Source organism: Nycticebus coucang, chromosome 17, assembly GCF_027406575.1.
Source record: "Nycticebus coucang isolate mNycCou1 chromosome 17, mNycCou1.pri, whole genome shotgun sequence".
NCBI classification, from domain to species: domain Eukaryota; kingdom Metazoa; phylum Chordata; class Mammalia; order Primates; family Lorisidae; genus Nycticebus; species Nycticebus coucang.
Genome location: NC_069796.1, coordinates 36,893,851 through 36,911,806, shown reverse-complemented (window position 1 = coordinate 36,911,806; position 17,956 = coordinate 36,893,851). Strand labels below are relative to the sequence as shown.

Sequence of the window (17,956 nt, the reverse complement as noted above, 5' to 3'; positions counted from 1 at the left end):
CCCCGCACAGCGCCCCCCGCGCTCCGGAGCGGGGCGGCAGCTCCGGGCCCCTCGCAGCGCTCCGCCCCAACCTCCCCATGGCCTGCAGTGCCCCCTGTGGTTGGGAGGGGAATTGCAGGTTCGGGGGGGTTGGGGAGGAGGGCGGGTCCTTCAGGCCCCCTTGGTACCATCCCTGGTCCCAATCTTCCTTCAGGGAGTCCTATATCCGAGAAGGTTTTAGCTTACCCTCCTTGACCGCCACAAACACTATGGGGTGGGAGGGCTAAGGGGCAAGGTACCCTAGAAAGTAGATGTTTTGAGCCAAGAAGTTAGTGTCCCCAATACCTTACTGATTTCCTACTCTTACTGTCTTCTTTTAGGAAATGTTCTCCCCACTGGTCCATGAGACAGTCTTCCTTCTCATTGGTCCATCATATCCCATTCTATACTGCCAGTAGTTCATAGGTTCCTTTCCAGTTGGCCAATGTATTAGATCCACGATGTGATGATGCTACTCTTTCCATTGGCTGAAGGCCAGTGTGCCTCCAACATCTTGATGTTTTGCCTTAAACTCAAGGAACTTCCTCTTCTAGTCTGCCGATGTTATTAACTCTAGGTGTTTCTCTACAATATGTATGGGAATTGGAAAGAGACCAGCAGTGAAGTGATTCTCTTCCTGGATTCAATAGCATATATTGAATCTTATCATAGAAGTAGTGGAGCTGGGAACAAAGAAAATTCCCTAACTCCTATCTGAATACATTTAATACACATCAGAGATGGACAGCTCCCAATTACAAAAGGGGGTTGTAAAGAAGGGGAAGTGCCAAAATTTTGGGCTAGATTGTTATTCATTGTAGTAGACAGTAGGAAATTTCTATCATTTAACATTGGTAATGTCAGAGATTAGCATGTTCTCTGGTCTTACAGATAAGAGAATGAGTATGTATAAACCAAATACAAACCAGAAAGAATCTAGTAATAACCTATGATTGTTGCTATAATATTGGGTGTTTTTTTCACTGTCTGCCCCATAGACAGGAAAGTGGAGTAGCTGGTTCTTTCTTCAAGTCTTCTGTGCTTACTACCTATTATGGTTATCTTCTGTCCATAACCTTGTCTACACCCTTGACCTACTTTTTGGTAGCAAAATGCTGGGGGTGAAGGGTACCAACTATCGACTTTAGTAAAAGTATAAAAAATCTAGGTAAGTCATTCTAGAATAGTAGTTCTCAACCTTCCTAATTCCACAGCCCTTTAATACAGTTCCTGTGGGTCATGACCCACAGGTTGAGAACCGCTGTTCTAGAACAAAACCTGCAGAGCACCAAGGAAAACATTTCCTCCCTATTTCTTGTAACTTCCATCTTCCACAGCCAACCTGAGGCCTGACTCAATGTTTTTATGGGCTGAGAGCCACCTCTCAAAGCACATGACCTATAAGCTGTAGCTGGTAGGAGGGAAACAAAGGTGAATGCATACAGAACCTATCCTGCCTTGCAGCTTTTCTTTTTTTTTTTTTTGTAGAGACAGAGTTTCACTTTATTGCCCTGGGTAGAGTGCTGTGGCATCACACAGCTCACAGCATCCTCCAACTCTTGGGCTTAGGCGATTCTCCTGCCTCAGCCTCCCGAGTAGCTGGGACTATAGGCGCCCGCCACAATGCCCGGCTATTTTGCCTTGCAGCTTTTCTATCAAAATTAACTGCTGGGATTTTCTCTCATGTGAGCTTTAATCATTACTCCAGGGTGTAAGGCTGGTATCTCACACAGAAACAGAAATGTACCTAAGTTCAGGGATGGGAAGAGCAAAGATGAGATGCATTCACAAATAATGGCAGGTACTTTTCAAATGTCAGGAACTTTTCCTGTGTTGGGCACACTGCTCTGAATAAAACAAAATCCTTGCCTTCGTGGAGTTTACATTCTTTCCTACACTAGTGAGACTTCAGGAGTGCAAAATGAAATCACACTTAGCCTTACATAAAATATACAGTAGAAAACGCAACAAAAATTTTTGAAAGAAAGAAAAAAAGGGAACAAAGTCATTTAAGACTTTCAAACTACCCCTGCTACAAAAGTAGTTGAAATGAAAGTTTTATAGAAAGAAAAAAACGAACTCCAAGCTTCTTTTTACCACATGACACTGCCCTACCCTACCTCTCAAAGCCCCACCATGTTTCCACGGCAGTTGACAACTCCCACTGTTTTTCTAGGGTGTATTTGTGCCCCTGGAAAGGTTCCTTGTTCCAGGTAGTCAAACCAATCCTGTCCTGCACACTTCATTGGTAATCAACAATGAGTGCCATCAATTTGAAGAAAACTAGGACGGAGGCTAAGCAACTTGACTCTTCTTGCTGCCTGGCAAGTTAGCATCACAACTGATAAAGAAAGGCTAAGCCTTAGGGACAGAGGCTCTTGCCCAGATCTCTAAACAACTACACTTCACCCACACACATTGGAAGAACGTTAACATAGTGGGAAGAGGCTCGGCTCCCATAGCACAGGGGTTACCGTGCCAGCCACATACACCCAGGCTGGTGGGTTCAAACCCAGCCTGGGCTATCTAAACTACAACCAAAAAATAGCCGGGCGTTGTGGCGGGCACCTGTAGTCCCAGCTACTGCGAGGCTGAGGCAAGAGAATCCCTTAAGCCCAAGAGTTTGAGGTTGCTGTGAACTGTCATGTTTTGCCTTAAGGTAGATGCCATGGCACTCTACCAAGGGTGACAAAGTGAAACTGTCTCAAAAAAAAAATAAGAGTGAAGAAAATAGAATAGAAAGCTCTGAAGAGAGCTTCTTTCAGCAAATGAACACTCCAAATTGAAGCATTAGAGAAAATACCTCTTCTAAGACAAAAGATGTTTCGCTGCTAGGATAATTTTCCAAAAACAGTATTTTTAGGATGGAGAAACTGCCTAGGTCTTTGGAATCTGAATTCTGATGACATTTCTCCAGGACATAACATGAAAACTCTTACGAGATTCCTGGCTTGGTGCTTATAGCTCAAGTGGCTAAGGTGCCAGCCACATATAACCAAGCTGGCAGGTTCAAATCCAACCTGGGCCTGCCAAACGACGACAACTACAACCAAAAGATGGACAGGCGTTGTGGCTGGCACCTGTGGTTCCAGCTACTTGGGTGGCTGAGGCAAGAGAATCGCTTGAGCCCAGGAGTTGGAGGTTGCTATGAGCGGTGACGCCACAGCACTCTACCCAGGGCGACAGCTTGAGGCTCTGTCTCAAAAAAAGAAAAGAAAGATTCCTGCCCATCTTCCCTCATTGCCTTCTCTCCATCTCCCAAAGCCTACAAACCAATCTAGACAAGTTCCTGACTATATCACCAAGCATTTCTCAGGAAGCTGGAATCATTTATAATACTTGACTTCACCCTGTTGGAAGTGAGAGTAACAGCAGAGAGAAGACAGGTGTAAGTAGAAGGGAAACAAAGACCAAACCAGACTGCCATAAATAACCAAGGACTTAACAGAGTCCTTGGGCCATACAATATGACTGCCGTGGCCAGTGATGGGCCAAGAGACTAGATATTGATTATTCTTTTTGAAAATCCTACCCAGTTCTTAGAGGAAGGGGACGGAACAGTTAGTTGGCCTTGTCCTTATTTCCTCCTTGACTTTCTTTGTGGGAAGGGAAGAAGACACTGTTGTACACAAGGTTGCTTGGGAAAATGGATTATTCTAATAAAACTTTATTTTTTCAAACACAGCCACAGAGGCAGAACCTCATGTTTAACACACACAGACTTATGGATTTTTTTTATATAAAACAAAGTTTACGAAATTTTTTTTCCACTTTTTATACTCGTAATCCCATTAGCACAGGGACTTTGGCAGCAGGTGGGAGTGAAGGGCAGCTGGGGCTGCCACTGGGCAGTCACCGGGCACAGGAGGAGAGCACCAGCCTGGGAGTAGCTTCACTCACACACGCAGGAATACTCACCTACTGGCCAGCCACACCACACACACAGCACAGATGCAGACATCTACCCAGCATCAGCCACAAGCCCTGGAGGTGTGCTCCACTCTGGGTAAGCCCAATATGTGAAAATCCATATAGTAAAAACAGCTAAAGTAGAGGGAAGTTGCCTGCTTTACAAAAGAAGCAATCATAGGCTGCTTTTAAATGGTTAGCAGTCCAAATGCATTAAAAAATAGCATTTGGTTTATACAGAACTGTTGGAATAGATCTATTGTGTAAAGCAAAATGAACCACTTCTTGAAAAGGCTTGTTCCAGGGCCATGAATTGGGAAGCAAGATGATAGTTACGATAGTGTAACTTTTTGTACTTAAATTAATGGAATTAAAATAGTAACTATAGACTTTCTCCCCGAAGGATGGTACCCTAGGGCTTTGGGGAAGCCAGGATAGAGGAAGAATTACTGCCCTCACTTCAGTTTAGGGCCTTCAGAGACCCCATTGGTATTGCCAGCAGCCTACTGGAAGCTGGCACAGCCAATCTGCTGCAGAGAGACCAGGAGGATGCCCCAGGAGAAAAAGATGCTGGCACCAGAGAAATTATGGCCTAAAGAGGGAAAAGAGCCAGGGAAGGGATGAAACCAAACATGGGCAACTCCTGGGCTCACAGTTTACCTGGATTCTCCAAAGAGCCTTTCTCAGGCCCCTAGAAACCTGGAAGCCCAGTGGTTAACTAGCCAAGGGATGGGGAGGAGCCCTGGAAGAGCAGAGCCTCAAAGGGCCAGAAGTTCATGAAGACATGGCCCCCTCTGGAGTAGAGAAAAGGAGGCTGAAGCCTCACTGATGCTCTTGTCTGATATGTGGGAGACCTACAAAACATCAGGTTTAATTCCATGAAGACAACCTTGGCCTTATGAGGAATCAAGTCCTAAGATACCCAGGAAATTGAAGAGAAAAATGCCGTTCTTATAATAAACAAGAAGGGGCAGGTCCAATTTGGTCATTCGGCCAAAGCTGTACAAAGCCTCACAAGCTATTGTGACAGCAGCTTCAGTATATGTTTCCACCGGTGCCAGACTTACCAATATACTTAAACTTATCACTGGGAACTGCTGCCCTGGCTGAAGTTGTGAGTGAAAAACAAAAAAGTAAATTCAATTCAACAACAAACTCCTAACTGCTTCTCACAGCCTTGTTTTACACATCCTTAAGACAATCCCTCGCTGAGCCCCAATCTCCTGATGGTCTCTCAGGGCCAATTAGAGGCAAATAAACATTTCCTGGCAGGAGTGGAAGACAAGCAGACTATTAAATGCTGAAAACCCCTTCCCCTTTCTCAAGTAGGTTGGAAAATAAGCAGGGCCTAGATTTTGTAAGAACAGGCTTCCTACAGTCTGCTTCCAAAGGGTAGTGTAGGGGTGAGCTCACCCATGTCCACAGGGGACTAAATATCACTGCTCTTGATGCAGATATGCCTCAATAGATGCTGGGGACCCACATAAGCCCCTTCCTGCCTTGTCTCTGACCTGGAAGAACAGAGGGAGAGGGGAAGAGGGTCCCCCTATGAGTGAAAAAAGAAAGAGATGGAACCTTTCGATCTTGCCTCATTTGCCCAGGTATGCTTGCATGTACACTCAAGACAGTCAAAGAGGCAGGTTATATAAGCCTAGACAATCTGATGAGGAAAAAAGGGCCAAGGCCAGCTCAAAATAAATGTGGCAACCCCCCTACATCCTCCAGTACTATATCCATCTAGTAGGGAGGGGGTGGGGCTAACAAAATGACCATTAGCTGAGGTCACAGCATTTTAAAAGGCCCTGCTGTACCCCACAACAAAATCCTTTTTAGAGTCAATGATGCTATGAAATACAAGTCTGGTTCCAGCACTATTTAGAAAAAAGAAAAACTTTCTGCCCCCTCATGACTCTTGAACAAGCCTGCTGTCCTGTAAAAACTCAAGATCCTGGGGGTATCATGATGCTCTGCAATTAAGGAGCCTTCCTCCCCTAAGGCTACACAAACACACTCTTCCTCAAGTACACTTCCATACACACACACACTCTCACACAGTTTCTCTTAGGAGGCTGACTGAACCCCCAACCCTGGCCAAATTCTAAGACACAAGTGCCCTTTGAAGCAAAGGGGCTAGTGAAATTCCCCGAGCTGGGGTCAGCAGACCCCTTCCTTCCCTGCCCATTGCTCTCTTCATGGCAGGGATACTCACACTCAGGGCCGCCAAGTTAAAGGTCTGCTCTGGGGCTGTCCCTCCCACCACCAGCTCCATTTATCTTGTCCCGGCCAGTCTCTTGGCATGGTCGAGCTTGCTGGAGCAAGAAGATTTCCGGCTGCCCTGAGTCGAAGCCCTCCACTCACCCCCATTCCCAGGCTGGGCCCCCAGCCTTGGGGCCTCGACACTTGTCAGTAGCCGTAAGAGAGTCAGTCTGTGTGGCCCCAGGAAGTAGCTTCTCAGTTTTAGTTCTCCTCAATGAGATTCAAGTCCAGGTCCCCAAAGTCCTGCTGGCACAATGTCCGCTTGCTCAGTGCTTGCCGCCCCCACCGCACAGCTCCCTCCTCCTCCTCTTCGCTTTCACTCAGCACCTGGGAGGAACCCCCAATGGGGCTGCAGGAAGCAGAGAGGTGTGGGGGGCTACAGGCCATAAACCATGGTGGAGAGATGCTGCTGCCTTCCCGGGCTGTTTCTTGGAGACAGAGACCTCCTGAGTATGGTTTCTGTCAAACAAACAACAAAAGTTAAGATGACAAAGAATGATACTTCCCGGAACATCCTAAGATGTATTTCTTTTTTTTTTTTTTTTTTTGTGGTTTTTGGCCGGGGCTGGATTTGAACCCACCACCTCCGGCGTATGGGACCGGTGCCCTACTCCTTGAGCCACAGGCACCACCCCTAAGATGTATTTCAAAGAGTCCTTCTCAGTTCTACTTGAAGGCAGGAATCCTACACTTTAGGGTGAAGTTTGTAAATTCCCTGATAAAATTTCGCAAATTTAGTGTACATGCACATTTCTTAGGAAAGAGCCCACAGTTTCCAAGAGATTCAAGAACAGATCATTTATAAGCTCCATGCAGGCAGGAACCATCTGCTTATCTCACTATTCTGTACTGCCAGTGACTAATCAGAGTTAAGTACATAGTAGGTATTCAATTAATGTTTGCTGACCAGTTGGATGATTGTATGAATGATAAATTCTCAAACAGGTTTGTGACCAGTGCTCTTGAAAGAATATGAAAGCAATGGGCAAGGGTATACAATACTTACAACCACACAAGGAAGTCAAAAAACATTTGTGGAAGAGATGAACACTGTAGCAGACCATCTTGCTTAAACTCTCACAGACACACTTAAAGCAGTGAAGGCAAGTGGCAAAACCAGCCTTGAACACAAGAAGGAGTGGGGCAGATGATGGGACTTCTGTGGCTTACACATTCTTAGAGAAGAGGAAAAGTGCCTCTGGCAGGACAATCTGGGATCCCTGCTAGAAGGTTTAACATGGGTCTCACCCAGTTTCCCTGAAATCCCCAGGCCTGAAGTTTCCCAGGATGGGGAACTTTGGTGCTAAAACTAGGACATTCCCAAGCAAACAGGGATAGCAGATCACCCTAGCAAAAACTCAGACAAGCAGGTCCTGTCAGGAGAGCATACAGCTAAGGGATAGATCAAAAGTAGAGACAGAATTGCCCTCATCCCTCTCCCAATTAAGCTCCCCTAGTCTTGCCAGTCCCACCTGATTCATCTTGTCAAAGTCCAAGGAAGGCCTCAGATGCCGGGAGTCCTCCTCATGGCGCCGCTTGACCCCAGTTTTGCGGGCATCCAGATCACAAGGCTGTGAGCGGCTTCGAGGAAGGCTGCGGAGACCTCGAGGTCGCCAGGGCAGCTCCGGGGAGGATGCTGGGGAGCTCCGGGCAGAGGGCAAGAAGCGGTTTGCCTGTGGCCCCAGGCTGGGTGACAAGGAGAAGCGACGCTGAGGTGGGCAAGGTGACAGAGACTCAGCATCACTCTCCCAGGAGCCACTCTGAGGGGAGGCAGCACAGGGTCGAGAGGAATCTTGGGTCAGGGCCAAGCTGAAGAATGGAGGGCTGTAGGGTCTGTGGGCTGGGGCACACTGAGAAGAGGCACTGGGAGCTTGGAGGAACCTGAGGCTGGAGACCCGCTTTGGAGGGCTCTGGTGAGGCACCTGCGGCCCACCCCCTCCACTACTGCCCCGGTGCTTGATGGGAGTCCACAGCTTGGAGGGGGCGGGCCGCCACACTGGCTGCCAGCGAGACAGGTCCACGGGCACTGAGAGTGAGCGGCAGTGCCTCTTGGAGGGAGGAGCAGGGGGCACAGGAAGCTTCTCTGGGTCTGGGGGCTCGGGGTTTAGGACTTGGGAGAGGGGCTGCTCCTGGGGGGAGCTTCCCCGACTGGGTGGTCTGAGGTGCAGGCTCAAGCCTGAGGGATGGTAGCTGAAGTTGAGGCTGTCCTGGAACTCAGCACAGGAACAGTGGGGCAGGCCCCTCCAGGAAGCACCTTCTGGAAGGCATTTATAATAAAAAATATTAATGATACTAACATATTTATAAGAGTTTACCATGTGCCACAAATGTATTGAACATTTCATGTGAGATATCCCCCAAATCTCATGAGGTTGGCACTATCATCATCCCCATTTCACAGATGAGGGTTCAGTAACTTGCCCAAATCACATAGCAATCAAATAACCAAAACAGGATTCAAACCCAGGTCTGTCTGATGCTGAGGATATGTTTCTTTCGTTCTTTTTTTAAGGCAGAGTCTCCTTTCTCACCCTTGGTAGTGTTGTGGCCTCACAGCTCACAGCAAACTCAAACTCTTAGGGCTCAAGGGATCCTCTTGCCACAGTTTTTCATTTTTAGTAGAGACGGGGTCCACTTTTGCTCAGGCTGATCTTGAACTCATGAGCTCAAGCAATCCACCTGCCTTGGCCTCCCAGACTGATTACAGGTATGACCCACCACACCTGGCCTAAGACTACCTTCCTTAACCACTATACTGTACTGCCTCCATTTTAAGAAACTACTTGGAATCAAAAACTTATTTCATTTATCGCCTGCCATGCTCTCTCAAAGGTAAAACAAATCAAGAAAAACAAACATGTCTATGTGCCCTTCTCAATCCTTACTCCACTCCACCCAGCCCTATGTTGCCAAACACCTCCACTTCTGCCCCCTCCCCAAGTGCGGAAAAGCAGGTCTGCCTATGTTCTCCTTCCTTGGCCTTTCCACTTCTCAGATGTCAACAGCACCAAGACAGGAATTAGGGCTGCCAAGAGGTAATCAAGCAGGTAAGAGATCACTTTTATTCCTAGGTTAAACAGGTTAGAAAAGGCCTTTGATGGTAGAACCTCTGCCTGGGAAACCCTAAAACTTTGTATTGCTCATGTTCCTTTGTGTCTGGCCACCCAAATGCTCTAATTCCCTTACCCTAGGCCTTTCTTAAACCCAGATTGAGGGATCAAGGGGAAGAAGGGGAAATAGACTAAAAGGAATGATTAGGCTGGGCACGGTGGCTCACACCTGTAATCCCAGCACTCTGGGAAGCTGAGGCAAGCAGATTGCCTGAGCTCAGGAGCTGGAGACCAGTCTGAGGTAGAGAGAGACTCCGTCTCTAAAAAATAAAGTAGCCAGGTATTGTGATGGGCATCTGTAGTCCCAGCTACTCAGAGGCTGAGGCAAGAGAATCACTTGAGCCCAAGAGTCTGAGGTTGCTGTGAGCTATGATGCCACAGCACTCTACCGGGGGCAACAAAGTGAGACTCTTGTCTTAAAAAAAAGGAACGATCCTAACTCACTGTATTCCAACCAAAATTGTGACATTTTGGAGACAGCTAAGGGGCAAAGGGCCAACTCCAAACTCCTCTGGCTAGTTGGCTGAAATTCTTCAGGGGCTGGCTATTTGGAGGAAAAGGCAAGTATATGAAGTCAGACTTGATGATGGCAAAACTCACGTGACTATTTGGTCAACAGTTTTTCCTCCACTAACCTCCACAAAGGCTGGTACCCTGGGTCCTATTTTGTACTCATGGCACAATGCCTGGCTCTCAGTAAGTATTTAATAAATAGGAGGAAGAGAATGAGTTAAGATGCTTGTGCCAACTTACTCCCCTTACCAGGTATCCCAGAATAGAAAATGAGATGCAGAGAACGTGTGTGGTGGCTCACACCTGTAATCCTAGCACTCTGGGAAGTGGAGGTGGGTGGACCACTTAAGCTCAGGAGTTTGAGACCAGCCTGAGCCATAGTAAGACCCTGTCTCTAAAAATAGCCAAGCACTGCGGCAGGTGCCTATAGTCCCAGTTACTTGGGAGGCTGAGGCAAGAGGATCACTTACGTTTAAGAGTTTCAGGTTGCTGTAAGGTATGACAAAGTGAGACTCTGTCTCAAAGGAAAAAAAAAAAAAAAAAGAAATTGAAATGCTGACTAGTCCAGCAGGATGGGTTAGAGAGTTCAGGTGTTTAATTATTGTTCCCATCACCACAGGCCCTTTGATAAATTCATAATCTAGGAATTTATATCCTGGACATATTTTCACATGTGAAAAATGACACATGTACAAAGTTCTTCACTATAGTTTTATGTGTCATAACAAAAGACTGGAAATAATATACATGTACAAAAGGAAATTTGTTAAATAAATTATGATAATATATAGCTATATATATATTTTTTATTATTATTAAATCATAGCTATGTACATTAATGCAGTCATGGGGTACAATGTGTTGGTTTTATATACAATTTGAGCTATTTTCATCTTTTTTTTGAGAGAGTCTTATTAGGTTGCCCTCAGTAGAGTGCTGTGGCATCACAGCTCACAGCAACCTCAAACTTGGGCTTAAGAGATTCTCTTGCCTCAGCCTCCCAAGTAGCTGGGACTATAGGGACCTGCCACAATGCCTGGCTATTTTTAGAGATATGGTCTCACTCTTGCTCAGGCTGGTTTTGAACTCGAGCTCAGGTGATCCACCCATGCCTCAGCCTCCTAAAGTGCTAGGATTACAGATGTGAGCCACCGTTCCTGGCCACAAATAGTATTTCAATACAATATTTTTAGAAGTTGGGCAGCGCCTGTGGCTCAGTGGGTAAGGTACCGGCCCCATATACCAATGGTGGCAGGTTCAAAGCTGGCACCGGCCAAAATGCAACAATAAAAATAGTTGGGTGTTGTGGCTGGTGCCTGTAGTCCCAGCTACTCAGAAGGCGGAGGCAAGAGAATCGCCTAAGCCGAGGAGTTGGAGGTTGCTGTGAGCTGTAACGCCACAGCACTCTACTGTGGCAATAAAGTGAGACTCTGTCTCTACCCAAAAAAAAGAAAAAAAAAGTACAGAATAACATACAGTATGCAATCTTTTTTGTTGTTGTTGTTGAGACAGAGTCTCACTCTGTCACCCTGGGTAGAGTGTCATGGCATCATCATAGCTCACAGCAACATAGAAGTCTTAGGCTCGGGTGGCGCCTGTGGCTCAGTCAGTAAGGCGCTGGCCCCATATACCGAGGGTGGCGGGTTCAAACCCGGCCCCGGCCAAACTGCAGCCAAAAAATAGCCGGGCGTTGTGGTGGGCGCCTATAGTCCCAGCTACTCGGGAGGCTGAGGCAGGAGAATCGCCTAAGCCCAGGAGTTGGAGGTTGCTGTGAGCTGTGTGAGGCCACGGCACTCTACCCGAGGGCCATAAAGTGAGACTCTGTCTCTACAAAAAAAAAAAAAAAAAAAAAAGAAGTCTTAGGCTCAAGCAATCTTCCTGCCTCAGCCTCCCAAGTAGTTTGGACTATAGGCACCCACCACAACCCCCAGTTAATGGTAGTTACTCCAAATAGCTAGCCCTTGCAGAATTCCAGCCAGCTAGCCAGGAATCTAGAGTTGGCCCTTTGTCCCTTCCTATTTTTAGTAGAGACAGGGTCTCACTCTTCCTTAGACTGGTCTGGAACTCCTGAGCTCAAGCAATATACCCACCTTTGCCTCCCAGAGTGCTAGGATTATAGGTGTGAGACACCATGTCAGGCCAGTATGAAACCTTTTGTTAAAAAAAACAAAAGAGGGAATAAATATATACCTGTATATTTGCACCTATTTGTATAAAGAAATTTTGGTGGTCAGATATAATGTACAAGAAAAAGTTACTTTTAGGAGGTGATAGGAGCTAGGTGGACAGGGGACAGGAAAGGAAAGGACACCTTTCTCAGTAAAACTTTTTTTGTTATTTAAAAAATTTTGAACCGGCAGCACCTGTGGCTCAGTGAGTAGGGCACCAGCCCCATATATTGAGGGTAGCGGGTCCAAACCCAGCCCAAACAAACTGCAACAAAAAAATAGCTGGGCGTTGTGGTGGGCGCCTGTAGTTCCAGCTACTCGGGAGGCTGAGACAAGAGAATCACCTATGCCCAAGAGCTGGAGGTTGCTGTGAGCAGTGACATCACGGCACTCTACTGAGGGCAACAAAGGGAGACTCCGTATCTAAAAAAAAAAAAAAAAAAATCTTTTTTTTTTTTTTTTTGAAACATATGAATATATTACTGATTCAAAAAGTTAGAACATAAATGTCCCCATAAGGCCAGAATAAGAGCAAAGTAAATAATTTTCATGCTAGGGCAGTGAAATGGAAGACAACACCAATCTCAGAAGGTGATTCTGGTAAGAAATTTTCTAGAAGTAGACTAGCCCACTGTGGTCACAGGAAAACCAGTAAAAATGTGTGGATAGAGACATGGGCATACACACGTATTCAAACGCATAGTGCCTTACCAGACACAAGCTGAAAAGGGTTCCCACAGTTGGAGATGTCTGCATGATCTGGCAAAGGCTAAGAAAAAGATAATATCCATCATGATTCAGGTTCAGACATAATGACAGAATTCCAGGAAGCCCTCTGCAGTTCTCCCTTGCATTCATGAGCTATAGGGATAGAGACTCCAAAGTGTTCTCTTCCTCTTCTTCCCAAAGTTAGTGAGTAAAACAATCCATATCTTCCAACATTTCAAACCCTTCTCCACCCAAGTTTTGGTGTCCCTTCTCTATTGTGGAAAAATCCCTGCCCCCTTCCTTTTGGGCTGGGTTTTGAGCCTTTAGTGGGCTCTTCTAGTACAAGTACTATGATTCATACAGCACAGGACAAGGGTAAAGTAGTAGCAACAAACAGCCTCAGAAAAAAGGGGGAGGGGGTGGCGGAGAAGCAGGAAGACTGGTCTTTTACCAAACTGATGCTGAAGCGTGTGCATTTCAGCTCATCCAATGTCTGCTTCTGTAGCTGCTCAGTGATCAAGGTTATCATGATTCTCCCCAGGATTTGACTTGCACACTTTGGAGCAAATGATGGATGTCTTTCCTGTCGTTCTCCAGACCTCACTCGTGAGCCGTCTTCTGCCACTGTAGCACCATTCTAGCACCATTGGGACTTCCCTCTCCAGTCATGCCTGCTGAGTCTGCCAATTAGAGGGACCAGCCCCAGGTGATATTAGAAATGTACCTGGTCCAGAGATGGAAAATGCATGGCACACATACCACAGGACCCTTATGCCAGGCCTCTGGCAGACATCATAAATTGATCACAGCTCTTTCCTGCTAAGCTAACAACACAACCTCAGAAACATTCTGAACTTGGCACTCCAGATACCCAGTAAAATAAACTGGAGTTCACAATCAAGTTGAAACTTATTTCTCACTCCTACCCTGGTTTACCATCTGTTGTTTTTAACTGGAATATTAGCACCACTTAGAAAACAGCTCCAGTGAGACAAAGGGATACCTAAATAGTTATTTTCATCCAGGCCAGCCCAATATTTAATCTTCCGCTCAGAATCAAAGAGAGTAACCCTCTCCTAGACTACAGAAATAGTAACAGAGAACAAGGAGGAGTAGAAGTTAGAGGCATGACTGTCTATTTCAGACAAGAGTAATAGGATTTTGTGTCTTCCCATAGCCTGAACAGCTGATTATTATCTTCTAAAAGACACCATGTATATTCTCTTGCAAAATGTAAAGAGGATAAGGAAATGGTCAGCGTAATTCCAATTACATTTCAGCTCCATGGATGTTATAAACAACTGCATGACTTCATGCAACTAAGTTTTTACCTGACCTGACTCAAAGCCTGTGGACACAAGATTCTTTCTGATGGTCAATTTCTAATAGGAATCAACTATCAGAGAATAGACTTCAAGCCTACACAACGCCCCAAGGGGGTCTTGCTCAAGGGAAGAGGGGAGGTTGACTTAGTGTCTTTGATTTTGTTCTGCTTAATTACCAGGAATGACCAGCAGGCAGACAGGCTGGTCAGAATGGATGTAGCATTGGCAGTCAAGAGCACAAATGATCAAGAAATCTAAATCTTGGCTTGGTGCCTGTAGCTCAAGTGGTTAAGGCACCAGCCACCAGAGCTGGCGGGTTCGAATCCAGCCCCGGGCTGCCAAACAATGACAACTACAACCAAAAAATAACTGGGTATTGTGGCAGGTGCCTGTAGTCCCAGCTACTTGGGAGGCTGAGGCAAGAGAATTGCTTAAGCCCAGGATTTGGAGGTTGCTGTGAGCTGTGATGCCACAGCACTCTACCCAGGGCAACATCTTGAGGCTCTGTCTCAAAAAAAAAAATTTAAATCTTAATTTGATTTGCTGTGATAGTTTTAGCAGATCATTTAACACTCCTCAGTCTCAGTTTACGCATACGTAAAGTGGGCAGAATAATCTTAATCTGTCACAGGAACAATATATAACATGAAACATTAAAATGTACAAAAGCATACCATCTGACCTGTAAAAATCAGAAGTCCACATCAACTTCTATTTCTCATTTCTCCTGTTTACGACTCTTCAAAGCCTCAGAATGCCATAAGTAATGATACAATCAAGATAAAGAAGGCAATAGGGTCTCTATCTCAGCTGGATGCCATCCTTCCTAACCAGCACAGGAAGGGAAGTCCAAGAGGGCTCTCTCTTCTGTGACCTTGGGGGCAGATCACGCTCTACTAAAAAGAGGGACTCATTTCTATCTCATTCCTACTTCAGAGGGAGGCCACAAGAAAAAGCAAAGAAATACACTTGCCTGTACTTGGAGTTCTTTGGAAGAAAGGTGTAGAAGTCAATCATCATTATAGTTAACTATCATTTTCATGCATAATTATTACCACCCTGAACAAAGTTCTAGCTTCCTGAGAGCTCATTTTGGTTGCTTCCTCTATATTCTTATGGGAGAAACTAAAGCTTCTATCTCTTCTGCTCTTGGTTTCTTAACTTTGGCCTCAAAAAATCACCCAGAGAAGGAACCTAACTGCAGGCTTTTACCCTAAAGACCCCAGGCCTTAGGCTGACCAGCAATGAGGAGCAGGGAGTGAAGAAAACGATTTCAAGCTTTTCATGAGGCTGGACAAACAGCAAACTCCCAGTCCTCTCTAGGATCAAGTGAAGAGGGTGATTTTGTGTTTTTCTGCATCTTAATTGTTGGGATGTGGCCACACACAGCGGTAATTGGAACAATACAACTACCACCAAGCAACTGATACTCTCAGCCTGAGTTTCCTAAAACAGGCCAGGCTGAGAGGGGGAACAGAACGGAAGCCATAAGGAATCAAACCAGGACACAAAAGAAGGCAAACCAGCTCCACGAGGGGCCTCTCCTTTCTCAGGCAGGCATTGAAAAAAGTGTAAGAAACCCTCTCTAGCCGCCTTCCTTCCCCTTCCATTTTGTATACCTGAAGGGTTGAAAAGCCCTGAACATTCACTAAACAAGTTAAAACTTCTCAGCTTAACAACTGGCACCCGGCACAGCCCTTCAGAGCAGAAGGCCGCTAGGCCATTCCAGCAACCCCACCAGGCCTAACTCAGTCCAAGATTTCCCTCCACTACCAGTACTCTAAAATAAAGACCAGACCTCCACCCCATCTTTTATTGGGTGGCAAAAACCCCTGACATCTGTGTTTCAGGGATGCTGACATTGTGCTGAAACCTGGACAACATAGGATCAAGTCAGCCCAAAGGGGAGGAGAGTCACAAATCTCCTGTGGACCTTCCCCCCAGGTCCCAGATCCACATCTCTAGGGGAGACTTAAGGAAAACATGAGGCAAGGAGGTGCACGGACAGGCAAGTGGAGACTCAAGTGCTCTTCTCCCATATGGTTCTGATGGGCATGGGGTGACAAGTGGCGAGCACCCTTCCCCCCAGCCCTATGAAGAAGGAAAAGGCTAGGCCCCTCCAATCTTCAATCTCTCCCTCTGTTGCCCTGCCTGTCCCCGTGGGGTGGGGCATGGGGCGTCCGCAGGTCCCAGGGGTGGGCGCCAGGGCTTGCTCAGGGGGGCCTGTCGCTTGCCTCTTCCCACTCAGGTTCCATCATCTGGCCGCAGGAAGCGAACTCAGGACGCAGGGGATAGGGAGTCTGGGACTTAGCACTCCCCCTCCCCCTCCCCCACTAGGTCCCGTGCTATCCTCGCGGAGGCGGCCTGCGAGGCCCGGCCGCCAGTGCGGCCGAACTAGGGAAAGGAAAAAGAGAAGGAGGGAGGGACGCTCGAGGTACCCGCCCCGAGGCCCCAGTGCCACCTGCCCTCCGCCACCTACCGCGGCTCTTCCAGCTCCCAAGGCCACGGCTGGAGCAGCTCTGAGCGCTCCGTTCGCCCCACGGTGCCCTTAAAAGGCGCTGGCGCGAACCAAGGAGTCCCTGAGGAGAGTGGGGGAATAGCTCCGATTCGCAGAATCCCCCTGAACCGGCAGCAGAGGCCCCAGCCCCGTGTCGTTTATCTCTCAGAGTCTTTCTCCGGCAGCGATGTCTGGAACCAGCTTGAGGCTTTGATTTAAGAATGGGAGTGGTTTCCTCACTAACGACTCACCCCCTCCAAAATATCGCTGAGAGTGGATGGACCCAGTTGGAGGCATAGCTTAAAACCCGCGGGGGAGGCCATGTCGGAAGAAGGTAAACAAAGCCCCCACCCCTGCCCCCAGTTCCTACTTCGGCCCAAATGCGGCCGCCCACTCGCTTCAGACCGCGTAAGAGAATTAGCTACCGTGCCTCTCACCTGCTCTCCTACCCCGCCCTCTATGGCCACCTCGCTGAAGGAATCCCCCTTCCCCCAGCAAAAGGACCCGTCCGCAGCGCGAAGGCTGCTGGGAAGCGTAGTCCAAGTACCGATTAGGGCCTGCTTTTGGTCCCAGGAGCCCGTCTTCTAGCTGCCGGATCGGCTGGAACCTTAAAAAAGCAGGATTTGTGGTGGCAGCGGGGCCTTTTCCACTTGGTTCTGTAATTTGCCTTCACCCAGAACACTTTATAAAGCTCAGGATGGCCGAGATCTGTTCACTCCCTCTCCTTCCTCTCGCCTCCCTCCCCTAGCAGGATGAGGTAATGGGATTGTGATTATGACATCATAGGCGGTTCAGTTGCTTGCGTGGGGCGGGGGACGTGGGAGGAGAAGTACGGTAGTTATACCTGGACCACTTTCCTTAAGACTGAAAGGGAGGGAGGAAATAGGCAGATGGGGGAAAGGTGTTGACGGCGCTGTATTTGTTCTTCGTGAAGAGGAAACCACCTTTTTTAAGTCTCCATCACTACCACGACCTCCCACCTCAGCCAAAGTTTATGTCCTTTTTAAAAAGATTTGAACGTAGCTGATAGTAGGTGAAGAAATAGTATAGATGGTTTCTGGCTCCAGTGTAAATTTGAGTCTTAGTTAGCATCAAAGAGGAAAAAAAAAAGGGAAAAGAGAAGTTTTAAACAATGCTTTGTTGTGATCCCTTTGTAGAGCCCAGTTTCAGATTTCTTTTATAATTGATTGCACAGTAGTGGTAATACAAATAATCTTCACTATTACACTTAGCAGCAGGTCTTCTTTCTGAAAGACATTTGTTTTCTCTAAATATTTTGTGCCCTTCTCAAGATTGGGACAGGTAAGTAGTTGTGATCAGCTACAAAGTAGAGCTAGTGGTGGGGATCTTCCTCACAGAGCCAGGGAGGGGAGGAGGCAGGAATCAAGTCTGTAAACTGAAAAAGAAAAGTAGAGGAAAAGTAACGTATAGTACTAATTGAGAAAATGGGGG

The 17,956-nt window shown here is 46.9% G+C and overlaps 1 protein-coding gene across 1 annotated transcript; it reads right to left on the bottom strand.

The window, feature by feature from the left end:
• Positions 1 to 3,652: 3,652 nt before the first annotated feature.
• Positions 3,653 to 13,362, bottom strand: FAM53C (family with sequence similarity 53 member C). The gene is made up of 4 exons (XM_053566048.1): positions 13,134 to 13,362; positions 12,686 to 12,743; positions 7,656 to 8,440; positions 3,653 to 6,642 (listed from the first exon to the last, which is right to left on the bottom strand). The coding sequence occupies exons 1-4, from the start codon at positions 13,209 to 13,211 to the stop codon at positions 6,385 to 6,387; spliced, it is 1,179 nt and encodes a 392-aa protein (XP_053422023.1). The 5' UTR covers positions 13,212 to 13,362; the 3' UTR covers positions 3,653 to 6,384.
• Between the last annotated feature and the right edge of the window lie 4,594 nt (positions 13,363 to 17,956).